Source organism: Fukomys damarensis, unplaced genomic scaffold (assembly GCF_012274545.1).
Source record: "Fukomys damarensis isolate Sample0158 unplaced genomic scaffold, DMR_v1.0_HiC HiC_scaffold_9, whole genome shotgun sequence".
Taxonomy (NCBI): domain Eukaryota; kingdom Metazoa; phylum Chordata; class Mammalia; order Rodentia; family Bathyergidae; genus Fukomys; species Fukomys damarensis.
In genome coordinates, this window is record NW_022900921.1 from 7880611 (window position 1) to 7899521 (window position 18911).

The 18911-nt window shown below is 39.1% G+C and overlaps 2 protein-coding genes across 16 annotated transcripts in view; one reads left to right on the plus strand and one right to left on the minus strand.

Moving 5' to 3' along the window:
* Positions 1 to 5147, minus strand: part of Fam114a2 (family with sequence similarity 114 member A2) — a 37908-nt gene extending 32761 nt beyond the window's left edge. Inside the window, exons 1-3 of one of the 5 annotated variants that reach the window (XM_010639686.2) lie at positions 5092 to 5106; positions 4395 to 4512; positions 287 to 501 (exon numbers count right to left, since the gene is read on the minus strand). In XM_010639686.2, coding sequence (XP_010637988.1) covers positions 287 to 487 — 201 coding nt within the window. In that variant the 5' untranslated portion in view covers positions 488 to 501; positions 4395 to 4512; positions 5092 to 5106. The other 4 variants (XM_010639684.1, XM_010639687.1, XM_010639685.1 and 1 more) reach the window with 4 other exon arrangements.
* Mfap3 (microfibril associated protein 3) overlaps positions 5147 to 18911 on the plus strand; it is a 127571-nt gene continuing 113806 nt past the window's right edge. For 6 of the 11 annotated variants that reach the window (XR_004516378.1, XR_004516377.1, XR_004516376.1 and 3 more), the window contains exons 1-2: positions 5230 to 5833; positions 17895 to 18319. Coding sequence is in view for 1 of the 11 variants with exons in the window: in XM_010639688.3 (XP_010637990.1) it covers positions 18049 to 18319 (271 nt within the window). In the remaining 10 variants the exon portion in view is untranslated. The other 5 variants (XR_004516381.1, XR_004516382.1, XR_004516383.1 and 2 more) reach the window with 5 other exon arrangements.

Below are 18911 nucleotides of genomic sequence, written 5' to 3' on the forward strand. Positions count from 1 at the left end.
AACAATAAAAGAAAGGTTGGACATGCAGCTCACTGCAAATGTCCCAGGTTCGATCTTAAGTACCAGAAAATAAAGCAATCAATAAATAACTTGACTGTCAGGTATATGTTATCAGCATGCAAGCATCACGTAGCCAAGACAACTACTTATTATGGCATTTATAAAAAGAGACAAATGTATTTCATAGTTTTAAAATCAAAGTGCAACCCTAAATTAAATCGTTGAACCCTAGTATTTTACATTCTAATATTTTAAAGTATATTACTTTAGATGCAACCTGTAATACCTGAACTTTGGAAGTTTCAAGGTCACTGGAAGGTTTAACCTCTGGTCTTTTCCGAGTGGATGCCACAGATTCTGATTTACTCTCTGGCTCAGCACTTCGGTCAACAGCATCAGAATTTTTGTCTGGCTCACAGTTTCCATCTTTAAAGGTGGGGGTTGTTTCCATTATTCCTGGACTCTCAGTATCATCTTTCTCTGACATGATTAGAACATCACCTGATAAAATACGATGTCCAAGAAAAAATTTAACTATATAGGCTTTTTTGATATAAATTCACAGATCTACACGCAAATGTAAGAAATATACAGAGAGACCCCATATACCTTCACTGAGTTTCCCCAGTAACACTAGATAACTACAGAATAATATCTCACCAGGAAATTGACATGATCCACCACTCTTATTTAGATCTTAGCAGTTTTACATGCACTCACTTCTGTGTCCAAAATTCTATAAAATTTTATTATATATGCAGTCATCGCTTGGTATTCATGGGGGAATTTATTCCAGAATCCCCTGATAACAGTAAAACCCACAATGGTCAAGTTCCTTACACAAATTCCTGTAGTATGTGCATATAACCTACACACATTGTCTTATATACTTTATCACTTACAGATTACTTATAATACCTAATACAATGTAAATACTATGTAAATTGGTGCTGTATTATACTATTTAGGGAATAGTGACAAGAAAAAGTGTATAGGTACATTATAGATGAATTTTTCCCCTAAATATTTTCAATCTGTGATCAGTTGAATCTGATGAGAAACCCATAGATAAGGAGGACCAATTGCACAGATTCTTGTGACCATCACCACAGTTTAGATACAACAGTTTAATCACAAGGATCCCCTGTGCTACCCTTTTTTTGCACCAGCCACTTCCTACACTTCTTCCAACCTAGAGAAACCAGCAATTAATCTGTTCTCGCTCTTTAAAATGGTCATTTTATGATAGCACATAAATTATGATATTACATAAGTCATACAGAATATTATCTTTTGAGACTATTTCATTCGGCATAAAAATCTCCAGATTCATCTCGGCTGTATCAAGAGTTCATTTTTTTATTTGAGCAGTAGTACACAATATGAATACTCGCAACTATTTATCCACCGAAGTTTGTCTGGGTTGTTTCATTTGGGGCTGTAACACATGAAAGTTCACGTACAGATTCTTACAGATACATAAGCTTTCCTTTCTCTGGGCTAAATGACCAGAGTAGTATTTTACTCCCCCCACCCCAGGATTGTATAAGTGATCCATTTCCTCTCCCTTCTCTCCAATGTTGATATTAGAAATATTTTTTAGTTAAGCCATTCTGATAGTGAAGTGGTAATATCTCACTGTGGCTTTTAAAATGCATTTCTGTAATAGTTAACGGATGTCGAACATCTTTTCATTTGCTTGTTTGTCATCTACATAATCTCTTCTGTGACCTATTTGCATCTTTTGCTTACTTATAATTAGAGCTGGGTAGTTTCGTTTTTTGGCATTTTTGATGGTTTTCTTTTTCTTTTCCTTCTTTTTGCAGTTGAATTTTGAAAGCTCTTTATTCTACATTCAAATCTTCTGTTTAAAATGCACTTTGACAGCCAATATACAAATGAAAAAATGTTCAACATCACTAACCACTTAAGAAATGCAAAGTAATCCAATACTGAGATTTCATCTTACTCCGGAAAGAATGACTATCATCAAGAAATCAAATGATAATAAATGCTAGAGGGCCTGGGCAGGGGAGAGGGAAGCCCTTCTAGACCCAGCTATTCCCCTTCTAGGTATCTTCCTGAAAGAGTTAATAGCATCATACCTCAGTGATCTATGCACACCCATGTTTATGGCAGCACAATTTATAATAGTTAAATCTTGGAAGTAGCCTATATGTCCAACAACAGGTGCATAGATAAAGAAAATGTGGTATATTTATACACAAAGAAATACTGCTCTGCTATAAAGACAAATGAGTTATTTGTAGGAAAATGGATGCACTTTGAGACCATAATGTTTAGTGAAGTAATGAGACACACAAACTTAAATATCACATGGTATCTCTTATAGGAAAAACTCAACATAAAGTGCAAAATAAGAGACAAAAGGAAAAAAGAAAGTTATTGTAATCCAACATGGACAATGTATCTAAAAGTGTGTCTTGATTTGGTATAACTGTCCAATTTGTTTTATAGGGTTTGTTCTGGCCTGTCAGTCTGGCTGTTAATCTGCATGTATGATAATTAACTTCACAAGGACTTACAGAATAAATGAATCTCATGGTGGCAAAAAGGAGGAGGGGGTGGAGGGGGAAGGGGAAAAAAAGAACTGAGATATGTTATGTGCATGTGCCAATTCCCTAAAATGAATGGAATCATTAGGTACTGCAAACATGCAGCAATAAAAACATCAAAACTTTTCTCCAATTAAAAAAAAAAAAATCCCAGACTATGACTTATCTTTTCTTGTCTTCATGGGGTCTCTTACAGAATAAGCTTTTCATTTCAATGAGGTATCAGTTATCAATTTCTTCTTTTATCAGTTATATAAAAACCTTACTAATCATCCCTCTTTCAATTTTTCTAGAAAGATTATTAAAGCCATAGAAAATATTTTTGCCAGACCAGCTTTGAATAGCAGTAAAGCTCTTTGGCAATTAAAGCTACTATTCGTACTTCTACAAAAAGCAAATATTAATTTTCAGGATAAATAAATATACCAAACAAATGTATCCTGCACATAAACAGAAATGCATACACATGCTCTAGGTATGAACAAACACAGTTTACTCCAGTATGTACTAAGTGTAGACCAGACTCAGTCTAATACCATCGAACTCTTTCTAATGAAGTAGAACAGACCCACTAACATCCAAGACAGACTGGACACAGAACTATAAAAGAAGCGCATACCAAATGTTAAAAGAAAAAGAGAGGAAGCTGGCCACTACATGCAGGGAACATAACTCATAAACACAGAACCTGAAATAAGTCTCAAGCCCTAGTCACCAAGTGGGAATCTTTGAATGCCAAACCTAGCCTACAGATGTTTTTAATTGGACTGCACAGTAAACTTTTTTCAATTAGTTGCTAACATTTAAAAATCAGATTTCATATAAAAATACACGTTTCCACCTATTCTTGTAAAACTGGAAGATGTGGCAACAGTGGGAGCACATCTGACTGTATAATAACTACCTTAGCCAAGAGCTCTTGGATAAGGCAATGCTCTCCCGGTAGTCCACAATTTCCACTCAAAACCATTTCATCATTTATTATAACCTGAGTAGTCCCTCGGGCATTTTTGTTTGCAACACTGCCTTAAACTATGCTTAAGACGTTGGAAGATGAAAATGCAAATGAGAGAATTGAAGGGCATGGAAACCACAGAAGAAAAAGCATAGAGGAAAATGGGACGGAGTCAGTCGCCTGGAGTAGTTAAAATGTAGGAGACAATGATGGGGAAGCACAAGGCTAGGCAGATTAATACAACACCATGAAACCTAAGCTATGTGGGTACATCATATACACACACACACACACACACACACACACACTACACAGTCCCAAAACACGTGCAGAAAAAGAATCCAGGCACGACTACCAACTGACACACAAACCAACTTGAAATACATTCATTCACTTGCTTCAAAACATCTTAAAATCCCACTGGGCACCAAGCTCTGGAGTTACAGAACTAATGTGAAGCAATTTTTACCCCACTTAATTCAAAGGCCCATTTAATAGGAAAGACTATACAGTCCTTGCACAACATTCAATATTTCTGTAGATGAATAAATATGCATTTTACCATTTTTCCTTATGGTTTCTACAGGTTACAGCATGGAACAATATTACATGTACTATACTAAATGGAATATATATAATACACTATAGCCGTTACATAAATTTAATTCACGTTATAAAAGACTAAAAGGACAAACTCCAAAATATTAAATACTAGGTAATTCTATTTTTGCATTTGTACGACAAATATTTAACGAGGATCTCGAATTTGCCAGATCAGAAGAGAATTTGTCTGAGTTGATGGTTTGCTTATTACTGTCGTTATGAGAAGAGCGTTTGCATCACTGTTCTCAGTAGCTTCATAACTGAGGGTGGATAATAACACCCGGTACATGGAACTGCACCATTCAACGTTTTTGCAAGTTTTCCGGGTGCTCTGTAGTGTGTTTTCAAAACTGAAGGGCAGACTCCAACAAGTGGAACCTCAAAAGTAAAACGAAACGCATCCTTACACACCCACCTCATCTACAAAGTGAAGAGCGATACAGCTCAACACCTGCGAGCCCCGGCTCTGCAGCCAGACTTTTCTTCCAGCCCTGGACGCTCTACCCGGGGTCAAGTCAGCTCACTTATCTGCACCTCCGTCTCCCCGGTCCACGGGGCGCCGAGTCGCCCCCTGCACACGCGGGGCCTGGGTCACTGACAGGCACCAACCCGCTCAAAGGTTACCAGCTGCTGCCGTACGGCGTTCGTGCAGGCGGCAGCTGTTCGCGTCCCGTCGTCACCAGCAGGGCCGTCTCCAGACGCGCAGGCGTGCTTCCTAGCGTCTCCCCACTCCCACGACCGCGTCGCCCACGGGAGATGCAGCGTCCACACCGCTCCTAAGTTCCCGTCGTCGTCCCAGGAACGCGGCACCTCGTCAACCAAAGGCTTTCCCAGCCCCGCGCCCTGCAGTGAGGCGCCCGCCGCCCACCCGCAGGCCGCCTCCGCTCCGCCCCGGCCCGGCGACCTCCTCTGCCTCAGAGTCCCGGGAACTCTCACCGCGCCCAGCCCCACCCTCACCGGTCGGGCACCGCCGACTCGCCGTTCCTCCGCCCCGGAAGTACTCCTTTAGCTGAAAGGCGGGGCTCCCCTGCCTAAGAGCACTTCCGGGTCAAGCAGCGGCTTGGGCGGAAGGAGTTCGGCTTCGGTTCGGTAAGTGTTTGCTCCCTCTAGGGAGGCACCGGGGGCGGACGGGTGTTGAGACCTATGGGTTGCGCTCGATGGCAGTGAGCGGAAATTCCGCTTTCTAGTCACCGACGATTTGGTGAGCGAAGCGGACCGCAAGTCAACAAACAGGATTTTCTCAGATGGTAATTGAGTGCTTTAAAGAAACTTGGCAGGATAATGAAGAACGAAGTGAGGGAGTAACAGGTCTTATGTAGATCTGGAGTGGAGCATGCTAAGTAGAAGGAAAGGCCACAGAGGGAACAAACGTAGCCAAGTTTAGGCGAAGGAAAGGGGCCCCTGCGCCTCGGGCAGGATGGGAAGGAAGGGAGATGAGGCCAGGACTTCAGCACCAAGTCTTGTGAGGCGTGTGAGCCAGGATGAGGAGTTCGGATTTTACGTGGAACTCAGTGGGAAATGAAGGCTTCTAAGCAGAAGAACGATATGCTGTTTTTATGAGTCTCATGGCTCCTGCTCTCTTCAGAAAGATGTACCTCCTCATTTTGCTATGGACAGTGGGAACGCAGGAAACGTAGAGAGTCAGAAAAAACATTCAGGGCAACATTACTGTGAAGACCTGGATAACTGAATCCAAGAGGTAAAGTGGCTTGGCTTTTAAGAATCCTGGTCTTCCATCTCCCTTTAATGCCTTCAGAATTAACCATTTTAAAGTCCAGGCGTGTTGGCGCACGCCTGTAATCCCAGCACTCCCGGAGGCTGAGGCAGGAGGATCGCTGTGAGTTCGAGACCAGCCTGGGCTACACAGTGAGTTCCAGGTCAGTCTCAACTACATAGTGAGACCCTGTCTCAGAAAACAACAACAACAACAAAAGAATTAACCATCTTAATATCTACATGTAATCGACAGTTCCTAAAACCTTTTGGATATTTTCATTTTCTTTCTTGAATTTAGATTGAACCATATGTGGGAGCTTTTTATAAATGCATACTCCAGAAAAGAAATAAATATTGTATAAGTATAAAATAATTTCCTCTGTTGAGATAGAAAAATGAAAAGGATTGAGGCTTACGTATGTTATCTTGGTAAACTACTGAACAGTTCCCTTAATCTGATCTGTAGACTGTTGCTGTTAATTTTAACAGCAGTTCTCAATCTTTTAGGTCTTAGAATCTCTGTATTAAAACTTCCAGAGAACATCAGAGTTTTTGTTTATCTGGGTTATAGCTACCAATATTTATCATTTTCAACAGCAGAACTTTCCAAAATTGAGTTGTAAAATAATATACTCATTACATGATAATATGCCAGCATTTTTTTCTCATTTGATCGTTATACATTATTTACATGTATTGAATTATCACATGGTCCCCATAGCTTTTTACAATTATTATATGTTGGTAGCATTTAAAGGAATTTTAATATTGACATGTATTTGAAAAGATGTCCTCGAATTTAACAGCCTTAGTAGAGGATATTCAATATTCACAAATGGTTTTTTTGGTTGGTTGTTTTAGTTTTTTGTTTTTGTTTTGGGCTTTTTTTGGACCAGGGATTGAACTAGACCTTGTGGCAGGCGCAGGCGAAGCACCTGTAAGCTACATCCCCCGCCCCAGAAATGTGAACATTAGGTACAGGTTAAGTGTTATTGCAAAGCCCAAGAAGTCATTTCTTTGTATTAATATAGGGGAAAAATGTGACACTAAGCCTGGTAGATGTTACATACAAATTCGTGTTCCCCGAAATCAAAGAATGAATTCTATGGAACAACACAGATTAATAGTAGGAAAAATTATAGAGAGAGATAGCTCCTAAGAGACAGGAGAGAATCCAAAAGTGGGTTGCCAATGATCAGACTTCTCTGAGATAGTTTTATAAAGCAAAATTATGAGTTGGGTACAAAATCATGAGGTGCGTACAACATGGGTCAAAACTATGATCAGCCAATAAGATTACAAGTATAGCTCCTTAGGTAATATTTAATATTGATCCAGAAGGGAAGTAGGTCATGTGTAGCAAGTGTACATGAAAGAACAAAGACATTTTTAGGAAGAGATGAGAGGTTTTGGTCACCCACATAGTGACGATGTCTGTCTAGGCTTTCTTGGACGAGGTGATACCAGTTGCAGTGTATTCTTTAAATTATGGCTTATCACTCAGGGAAGTATGTAGGCCTGACCATTCCATCTTTTTCTTGAGGCCTGGCTTTCCACAGATGCACCTCCAGCCACAGCTGTAATATCTTTTCATCTGCACTGACTCCCTTGAGGACCTAGTCCTGACTACCTGTAATATCTCTCTCTAACCTAGCCATCTATAATAGTATGACTAATACAAAGCTAGGTATTTTTTTCTTAAACTTTTTTAGTATATGTTTGCAGTCCATAATAATTACATTCATCCTGAGAGTTGGTACGCGTACGTAACACGTCTCAATTCTTTTTACATCCTTTCCCTCTCCCTCCTTCCAGCTTCATTTTTCCAGTATGTATTTTTGCATACTTTTCCTTCTGCTTCTCCCTTTCCTTTTCCCCCCTATTATCTATCTTTTACTGTAGCACTTTATTTATATTTTGGATTTCTCATATAAGAGAAAGCTTGTGATATTTAAACTTGTGTGTCTCATTTCACTTAACGTTATAGTCTCAAGGTGTATCCATTTTCCTTCAAATGACTCAAATTTATCTTATATGGCACAAGAGTTCTCCATTGTATATAAATACCTAATTTTCTTTATCCATTCATCTGTTGATGGCTGCTTCCAAGATTTAGCTATTTTTGTATTGTGTTGCTATAAGTGGTTGTGCATATATCACAATAATATATGTCTTTAACTCTTATATGTAGAAGGGAAACAGCTGATTTGAGTGGAATTTCCATTTTTAGTTCTTTAAAGAATCTCCATGCTGATGTGCATACTAGTTTACATTCTCACTAACAATGAAGGATTCCTTTTTCCTCCACAGCCCCACCAGCTTTTGTTGTTATCTGTTTTCGTTTTCTTTTTCTATTTTTGTACCAGGGATGGAACTCCAAGTCCTTGTGCTTGCAAGGCCGGCTGCAGAACCACTGAGCTAAATCCCTGGCCTTTTTTTTTTTGGTACCAGGGATCAATCTCAGGACCTTAAGCTTGCCATTAACTTGATTTTTTGATGATAGCCATTCCTTCTATATCAGCATTTCCTTAAAGCCTATATTTCAAAACAACAAAAATCCTGAGAATGGCAGTGTTTTACAATGGCAATTTTTTTCAAATCTCTTTAATGTCTGACTTAGTAGAAAAGAACTAGGCTTTTATTGCTCCTGCATTCTTTTGAAGTGCCACTTATTATGTAGCCTTTGAAAAATTGCACTATGTTGTAGAGAATGAAAGTGAAAAAGGCAAATGCCATCTATTTTTGTTTTGGTTTTTGTTTTTGTATTTGAGCCAGGGTGGCCTTGAACTCACTGTGTACACCGCGCTGGCCTCAGACTCAAAGCAGTCATCCTGCTTCAGGTGCCTTGGTGCTGGGATTATAGGCTTGTACCACCACACCCAGCTAAATATGCTGGTATTATTATTAAAATAGTTTTGGAAAAAACCTCAAGAATGCCCAGAAATCAACTGTTCCACACTTTGAAAATTGTTGAATTATGGCGCTGTCATATAACCATCCAGAGAAGTATAGCCTTGATTTGTAAATTAGTAAAACTGTATGCACATTACATATACAGATGCCTACATTTGCCCCCCCAGAGGTGCCAAATCAGTAAATCTGCTTAGTCCCAAGAAATCTGCACCTTTAACAAGTACTACAGATCTAAGACTAAAAGTTGCAGTTTGAGAAAAGCAGTCAGAGACTAAGGCTGTGGAAAGGTAGTAATAAGTTTGTAGCATACACCTTTCTGGCAACCAAGTTGAATTTCTGAATTTGGTGTTGATCACTTTTTACAGGCAGTGGCCCTTTGAAAAGGACTGAAAAACTTTATAGGCTATGGGTTCTTAAGCTTACCATCTTTGATCACATAAACTGGCAAAAGAGGGACAGTGCAATAATTCTTATCATAGAATAGCCTCAGTGTGCTAGAAGAATGGCAAAGCAAAAAAAAAAAAACTTGTCTAAAATAACACGATGGCACTGTGATGCACTTCTCTTTTGAGGGCCTGCACTCTATTTTCTTTGGGCACTTTAAATTCTGCCTAATAAATCTCTTTGTCTCTTTAAAAAATAAAATAAAAAAATAAAGAGGATGAGGAGTTTAGGTAAAAGAGCTTCCTGAGGGCAAGGGATTTATCCTGCCTCTAAAGCACAAGGTCCTGAGTTCAATCCCAGGTACCCCCCCCAAAAAAAAGTGAAATTACTTCAGTGTCATAGAGAAAAATTTCCACAGGATCAATAATGAGGTGCAAAAGAAACAACTAGAACTTTATGGTGAAAAGTTAGAGAGTAAAACATGGATAATCGAAGCTTTGTAGGAAGCTAGGAAAACTGGAAAGTTTATAGGATTTAAGCAAAGAACAAAATAATGATAATTACTCTCCAGAAGAGAAACGACTACTAGAGCACATCAGGGCTGTATAACCAAAGACCATACTAAACTTCTGAATCCGTTTATTTCTTCAAGGATTTATTATGCATATATATTTGGACTTATGATTTCTCCTGTGCCACCTGAATGTATTTCTGAGAATTATGGCACCAGACTGGGATTTTTAACTTATCCCGGGGGCACTGAAAAATCACCAGTAGATTTTAAAGTTATCTTGACTTGCTTGGATTGGTATTTAGTACCAGTTCTGAAAGGTGGAGTGTTTACATACATCTAAGGGGTAAGATTGGAATCAGAAAGTCCTCTTTAGAACCATTGAGGGGCTGGGGATTTAGCTCAGTGGTTTGGTGGCCTGCCTTGCAAGCGCAAGGACCCGAGTTCAATCCCCGGTCCAAAAAAAAAAAAAGAAACATTGAGGATATACTCCTAAGTGAAATAAATAGGTCACACATGTGTAAATATCAAATAGTTTCTCTGGTGTGAAAAACCATAATAGTATATAAGATCCTAATGAGATAATTGACTATGTGAAATAGGAAGAAAAAGGCCAAAGACGTAGGAAAACTGGGAAGGGTAGGGGAAAGGTAATAAGTGAAAAGAAAAAAATACGAGAAAATGAAAAAATGCAAAGAAAGTGTTTGTAAAGGGGGAGGGGAGGAGGGGTGAAGGGAGGGCAGGGACAAGGGGAAAAAATGAGAACCAAGACCTGTCATGTAGAGGTACAAGATCAATAATGATTGAGATAATTGACTATGTGAAATAGGAAGAAAAAGGCCAAAGACGTAGGAAAACTGGGAAGGGTAGGGGAAAGGTAATAAGTGAAAAGAAAAAAATACGAGAAAATGAAAAAATGCAAAGAAAGTGTTTGTAAAGGGGGAGGGGAGGAGGGGTGAAGGGAGGGCAGGGACAAGGGGAAAAAATGAGAACCAAGACCTGTCATGTAGAGGTACAAGATCTCAATAATGAATGTAACTGTACTGTACACCTAAAATGTACCAATAAAGTCAATGAGGAGAAAAAATAACAATAAAAAAAATTTAGAAGAGTGTGGTACTAAGATAAGGCAGGAACAGTAAGAACTTAAACATGCAGGAAGTGATATAATAATAGCAGTAGCTTGTGTTTATAATTTACGAGCATCTTATCTTCAAAACTACCTTATGAAGTAATCTCTGCCGTATTAATAACTTTAGTCAAAGCTGTGAAAGCTAAGGCTTTTGGACCCACAGCTTGACCCCCAGGGGTCAGGTAGGTAACTCCACAGCCCATCCTCCTTGGCTGTATAATCCTGTAATTTTGGTATTATAAAGCCAGAAGAATTGTGGGCTATTATCCAAGCTATACATATGCTAGATAAGAATATCTGAATATAAAAGTGAGTAATTCTATTTTAGATTTTTGTGTTTAAGATACTAGGGGACGTTTCTGACTCTAGAGAAAAAAATTAGAGGTACAGAGATCATAAATCTAAGCCAATTTCATGAGTTTTTTTCCTGTGCCTCCTAGCAGATGTTTGTGGCAAGAAGGATAAAAGTCACAACTGCAGTGTAACTAAAATGATTTTGAGTTTATAGCAAAGTTCAAATAAAGATAAATACAGGTGTCTCTTAGAAAATGTGTGTTGGAGTTTGAGGTGAGACTGCCCAAATGCCAGTTATAAGGTGTGTGATGTTTCTAAAGTACCCCAGAAGCATTAAGCTATTTTAATTAAAAACTTGTTTGTATGTGGCCTCAGATGAGATGGCACATGCCTGTAATCCCGTGGGAGGTTGAGGCAGAACTGAGTTCCAGGCAGGCCTGGGCCTCAAGGCGAGTTTTAAGTCTGGCCAGGGCTACATAGTGAGATCCTGTCTCAAAAAACAAACCAAAGAACGTTTATGAAAATGGCTTTCAGAATGACAATTATGTTTGAAATTATTTTTTATGTTAATGATCCCTATAACACTGCTTTGAGTATAAGCAGACCAACTTTGTGTTTGTTCTTTGCAAAGGATGGAGTGGTGCTAACAATCTGGTCTTCCTTTGCTTTTTCTCCTCCTTGCCAATTGAGAATGCCACTTTGTCAATTGGTGTGTCGGTTTGTAGGAACTCCTCCGTGTTCCAAGTGTGACAGTGCCAGCAGAGAAGAGGGGATGAGCGGCGAATATGGCCTGGAACACATTTAATTATGGGGAGTGAAGCATTAGTATCCCAGTATAATTGGAGCAAAAAACAGTGCCATCTGGGCATTCGTGTTTTTCCCCTCTGAGTTATTGAGAACTATTTCGGCAAACAGCAGTTTCCTCAGCCAACTTAATATTGAGCCACCAGAACGGAAATCAGCCACGTTACTTCTTTATTTACTTATGTTGAGAATTGGAATTGAATGGAAATATTTCTTTTCTCAGAAGTTGGCAGAAACAGCAACAAGGCAATCTGTTAGGGATGACAGCTACAGGCTCTTTTCTTTCTCTCCCTTTTTAAAAATACAGACAATATTCAGAGTGGTTTTCTAGGGTAAAATCATCTACATTTCTGATTATTCATGATCCTAGTAAAGCTTCCATTCTACGTACCAAAAAGATTCACATTTACCCATTACACCCTTACTAATGCCAAATAAAAAAATTATAAATTCTACCACGTAACTTCACAAGCAAAATATAGCCCTTTGTAATTGTTCACCGGAAGGTAGTACTTGATTTTCCCTTTTGAACTCTTGTCCAGCTTCAAATGTCGGTTACTGCATTTGTAAATAGCAGACATATTATAGAAAATCCCAAACTTAACAGAGAATTGCAATCCTGAATTTCATAAATTGCTCCTTGCATTGCCTTACACTTTGCTTCAGTATTCCTTGCACTGTCTTGTATACATTCAGCTGTTTTGCCACCACCTTCGAAGCTGGGTGGTAGATATTTTTAGTGTGTGGGGTGGTATTTTACTTTAGCATCCCTCGCAGCAGCTAGGACCTCATCCTGCACAAGATGGGTCCGTGATTTAGCTGATGTTTTAACGTCAGGGTGGAATGAGCAGAATATGAATAGCTGTTCAGTTTTGTCAGTGCTGCTGAGAGGGGAAGAGAAAAGGAGTTAGCCTAGTCAATACAGTTTTTATGGCAAGTAGCAGAAAGTCATTCAAGCTAATTTAGGAAAAAGATTCAGTATGAGGAAATAAATCAAAGGCATCCTGATCCCAGGATAATTTCTTCCCTTGGTCTCCTGCTTCTGTCTCTTTGGATACATGCCTTTGCCAGTGTTCTCCTCCTCTGATCTTATCTACGAATGCATTGTGCCTCTCAGTCACTCCCATTAGCTGTTCTGAGTGCTCAGAAGACCCATGTGTGAGGTGCCCACACGAGGACCTGTTTCGTTCCTGGCATAAAATCAATGTATCAAGCTCCTTCCTCCAGCTTGACTAAGGAGCAGCGCAGGGTATTCGTAGTGTTTTTCTAGATCCAATCTTGTAAATGTCTGTGAACTTCTAGGAGAGGCACACGGCTGGGTCTGTTTAGAACGGGGGCTGCAAATATGGCCCCAAGTGTGGTTTGCTTGCCACACCCAGTGTGAAAGGAGAAGAGCTGGAGAGGGAAGGTGAGGAGTGCTTCGTGGGCAGAGTCACAGTTGAGTTACTTTTGTTGAGCTTTATCTTTCTCCTGCTTAACTATTTCCCCATTTGCTTTCTTGTTTGCATATTCAGTGTTCATTTCTGTGTTCTAACTTTGAATAAAATTAAAGATGTTTACTTCTTTAAAAAAAAAATGAGTCTTTGGAGCTAAAAAATTATGTCAGAAGCCAGAGTAACATGTGTCTGTCTGTTTTTTGTTCTCCTCCCTTCCCCGCATTCTTTCCTTTTACCACTCTCCTCCTCCACTATCCCTGTCGTCCTTTCTCTAAGCTTCTTACATGTATCCCAAAACTGACACCCTAAGCCCCTCTATGCCCTTTCTCCCTAGAATGGCCTTAACCACAAATGTCTTAGTTCTGAGTGTCAGGAACATCGGATTCTGATTAATTTGGTTAGCTAGTAGATTGGCCTCTTCTTGAGTCCAAGAAGATACAGGCAGGACTCAAATCAGGGAGCCTTACACTGAGAAGATCACAAAGAATGTTCTCTACCTAGAACTCAGGATACATAAAACAATGTAAGATCATGACTGGGACACAAGCTCAGTTTAGACTGGCTGTTTGATCCATACTGTTGCAAAATATTTGCAGTGAGAAAAAAAAATTGGAGATTGAAATCATAAAATGGTGCCCTGAAATACAAGATTTTTAAGTGTTTCCATAGTGTTCTGAGTAAAAGTGCTGTAAAATGGTGTAATACACAGGTATCAATATCTGAAAGAACTTTCAACAATACCAGCATATTCAGTGATTACTATTAATAAGCACAGTTTACACGTACTGTCATAAGATTTCCCGATGTCCTAGGTGAGTAAGTACTATAAATTTTCCCACTTTAAAAATAAGGAGACAAAGGCACAGGAAATTAAGTTTATAAAACTTCTAGGGCTAGTCAAGAGTCAGAGCCCCAGGATTCAAATCCAGGAAATCTGTCTCCAGAGCCTGTACTCTAAACTGAAGTACTACTGCATCTTGCTTAGAAACTTTGTTACACTTTTGCGGAGTAATCCAAATCCAGAATGAAATGTGACTAGGGCCAGGGATTTAGCTCAGTGGCATCACGCCTGCCTTGCCCAAAAAATGAATAAATAAATAAAACAGAAAGGTATGTGACTGATTAGGTCTTACTGAAGCCAAAGTGTTCGGTCTAGAGCACCAGTAGCCAGGATTCTTATAGAAGAAATGAGGATCTGTACTGGTGGCCTCTATATGATAGAGCACCGACCCACTGCCCAGAATTACCTGGAGAGCTCATTACAAACCCTAAATTCTAAAGACCAGGCCCAGAAGTTCTTAGTAGGGCATGGATGGGACCCAGGAGTATGTGTATTAGTGAGCTCTCTAGATAATTGTGACCCTCAGCCTGGTTTTGAAACTGTACTTGGTGAACTTATATTCTCAATATTATCTTCTAGGATACAATGATAAATGAGGACTTTAAGGGTTGACAGTTTGAAGAATGTCTTTATGTAGATACCTGAAAGGTCTTTGGAGATTGTTAATGTTGTTTTTGTCTCAGAAAATAAAATAGGTACTAGTAAACATGTCGTTTTGATTAGATACTTCATAGCTATTCAGTTAGTGTAGATTCATTACCTATTATATCAAATATAAAGTGTCTTTATCAGTAAACATTTACTGGGTAATATACTATTTATGACACATAGCAATCACAAACATGGTTTCTGGTAAAAGGGCTCCTCAACCAGATGGGGTAGGCTGCTGAGCACTACAGAGCAGCCCATGCCAGAGCCGGTGGGTGCTGCACGTAGTGGTAATCCGGAATCAGGGAGAAGCCTGCCGGGTCCAGACAAGTGGAGAAAGAGCCTGGCTGTGAAAGGAAGCTTGGAAACGCATCAGGCGGCAGTAATGCTGTGCCAGTCCTTCTCTTTGTGAGGATGTGCTTGCCCAGGACCCTCTCTTGGAGGCTGCTTATTTCCTAGATGCCCATGAATCTCACTGCAAGGAGAATGTCTACCTCCAGTATCTTCTAGAGAAGCTGTCTTCTTCCTGGGGTCATGACTGCCCCTACAAGTGAGATAGTACTCTTCAGAGCCGCTCAGTTCTCTGATGTTTTCATCTCGGAGAAGGTTATCTTCTTTGTCCCAGTCGCTACAGTTCCCCAAATCCGTCTCTGGTTTTGCCCTTAGCCCAGCCTGTTTCCCTTCGGAATCAGGAATCAAATCTGGTGAATGAGACCCCCTTGTCACTACTCCAGCTTGGAGGTGTTTCCCCAAGTGTCCCCTGACCAGTGAGCTCTGCTTTTTCCCTGTGCCCCAGCACTCTGCCTAGAGCCCTTCTGTTCCTGATTTCTGTTTATCCTGCTGCACACCTTTCTCAGAGACCTTTTCTGTAGTAGGCTTTGCTCCATGCTATGTCCTCCTGTGGCATCCGACATTTCCCTTTGTACCCCTGAGCATCTTTTGTGTATATTTAGCTTCTGAATCACTAGCCAGAATGAGTTCTATGAAGACACAAGTGGTGTCAGGAGGACAGTAGGTTGGGACATAGTAGGTGCTCAGTAGGTACTGATGAGGAGAGGGAAATATATACCTAGTCTAAAACTCAGTGGTAGGAAGAGGAAGGGAGGAAGGAGATGGCAGGGTAGAAGTGACATAGTATTAGTATTAGAATAAACTAAATTCATGGAGAGCCTTACATTGTGTTAGTTTTTGACATTTTCCTCCAGAAAAAGAGCAGACCTCCAGCTCAGAGCCTTAGCAAGTTATCTCTAGAAGTTACTAGCACTGTTTTGTTTTCATTGTACTTAAGTGTACAGTTAGTTACTTTTGACCACAGAAATGATCTAGAGTTTCGTTCCACATGAAATAGATGAGAATAAAATGACTTGATTTAAAGGAAAAGCATGAATGGTAACAATTCAATTCCTAGCTATAGCAGAAAAGGAAATATATGACTGTAGAAGGAATGAAGGAAGTTTGAAAAATACTGTGTGATTGAAGCCTAGGAACTCCTTGTCAGAGCCCTAGGGTGTGCTATCCCGCACACTCACATAGCCTATTAATAGTGAGAAACACTATTCTGAAGTAAGGGACAAAATCATGTCCAGTCTGTAGTGAAAAAGAATTTGGGAGCCTTTATTTCAGCCCTAGCGCAGTACCTGATTCATGCCTTTCAGGCAGTATATGTTACTTCTTGTGTTTTTTGTTTACTGCAAAAGAGAGATCAGGTTCTAATTTGCATTTTTCCACCTAACTTCCAGCATAATCTTAACAAGTCACCGTGAAGTTTGTAGATTAGAGTAAATTATTTATCAGTTGGTTTTTCAAACTAACTTCCAGCATAACCGTAAAGAACAAGTCACCATGAAGTTTATAGGTTAGACTAAATCATTTATCAGACCTCTTCTTAATGTCCACGTCTTTGTTTCCTTCAGTATCATTTTAGTTGAGTTTTAGGACGAAATATAAATAAATATGTGTTCATTCTGTCATGTAAAGCCAAACTCTAAAATTTGGGTTTTGCTGTAGTCCATTTTTAAACTTTAAGGATTTAGAAGACTACTTGGTATCATTTGCCCATCCTTTGAAAGGCTAATGAAAATATACATTTACAACTTCTTATAATTCAGATTTTCAGTTTAATGGCAAAGTACAATGATCTGTTGCTTTTTATGTTCTATGATCAAACAGCCTTCATCATAAACAGACTTTTTAGACTTTTATTTTGCCTTTTTTATTCATGGTATTTTGTTCTTCTTTAAAATGTTTCCGGTAATCTTTCCCTGTAGTTTTATGTTTCCCTGTAGTTTATGCATTTCTACTAGATACACCCTTAAGATGCCAGTTTTCCCCTTAGCTAATTTTACTATATACTTTGAGCTAGAAATTTGGCACTCTTACAAATTTTTAAATATATTGTATTTTGGCTCAATATTGAAGAAACAATTAAAGAAAAATTATTTCATCTAATACTTTCCCAAGAGGGAGGTTCTACAGCCTCAGAAGCCAATATCTCTACTTTAGTGTAATTTTCTTTCTAATATTAAGACTAAAAAATTACCTCAAATATCCCTGTATTGTTTATTTTTAATATGTGTACTTGAATTATATAAATTTTTACTTTCATGATTATGATATACCATTTGATTTACATTATTGATGTAACAACAGATGGTAACATTGCAGGTTGAAATAAAAGATCATTAAGCTAAATATTTTAGCCTTCATTGGCTCCCTGTTGTATAGAATTTGTCAGAGTGAAATAGGATGATAGCATTTCAGAACTAGGAAAGTCCTTAGAGATTTTCTCATCTAGTTCCTCATTTGACAGATGAGAAAGGAGAATCCCAGAGAGAATGCTATTTGCCAAGGTCGTACAGCTGGTTAGCAGCGTGCTACGACCAGAATTAAGTCTGCTCTTTCCTGATGCAGTGCTTTTTCTACCATCTCTTTGTGACATTTTTAGGTGCTGTCCCTAATTACTCCCTGATGTCAGCACCAATTATTTTAATCACTTTCTCATCTCTTCGTTTCTGTTACATACAGAGTTTTACCCCACTGTGAGTCTCAGTTGATTAAATTTTATATTTGGCTTTCTTTTAGATTGGTATCCACTCACACTTTTTAATTGAGAAGACTTCAAAATACACTTGGATCTTCCACGCTTTTGGAAAACTTCTCCACCAAACAATAAATCACCCACAGTGCTCTTGTTACAGCAAGTTTTCTAAGGCTAAACAAGATTTTTATTTTTCCCATGAAGCCACATTGTTGCTTCTTCGCTTTAATGGTGATTGTTACTGTGCCGGCAGCTTCTGTTTTGGAAGATGTGGACTTCACCCTAGTTACCCCACTAGAAGCAAATCATAGCTCCTGGTCCACCTCAGCCGGTTCCCACTCAGCCGATGATGTCGTCATAGCCAGAGAGGGAGCCAACGTTTCCATTGAATGTCTTCTCACAGTTGGTCACTATGAAGATGTCCGTTGGTACAACTCTAAAGGACAATACCTGGATGGCAGAGACAGAGGTAATTGTGTCACTGTATAATTAATCAAGATTACTCATTTCTTATTCTTCTGGGTTTCATGACATATTTAGCAAGAAATCTCAAAGAAGAGGTGGCAGATTGCATATTTAAAACTTTGGAAAGGCTTGGAGTGTTTTATCCCTGTCAAAAGGAACAAAGTAATTACAATTATTTAATCAGAAGAAAAAATAAAGAATTATAAATTTTTAAAATGTTCACATGATGACAGTGAACTTCTTATTGATGAGTTGGTTTCCTTCTTCATTGAAGTTAGCCTAAATGAAACTGCTAAATACAGCTGTACAGGCAATGCACTGTACATACTCTAGGGTACTTAGTCTGCAGTGTGAATAGTACAGTACAGTGACCCTCTGAGTACCTCACTAACAGTTTTGGATAGACTGAGGAACAGCAAAAAATGAATAGTACAGTACAGTGACCCTCTGAGTACCTCACTAACAGTTTTGGATAGACTGAGGAAAACAGCAAAAAAAAAAAAAATGCTTTTAAATGAATTACTATAAATGTTAGAGGAAATCCAGAATGCTTTTTAAAAATGAGTCAGGTACTCCTTTGGTATCCTGGGGGATTG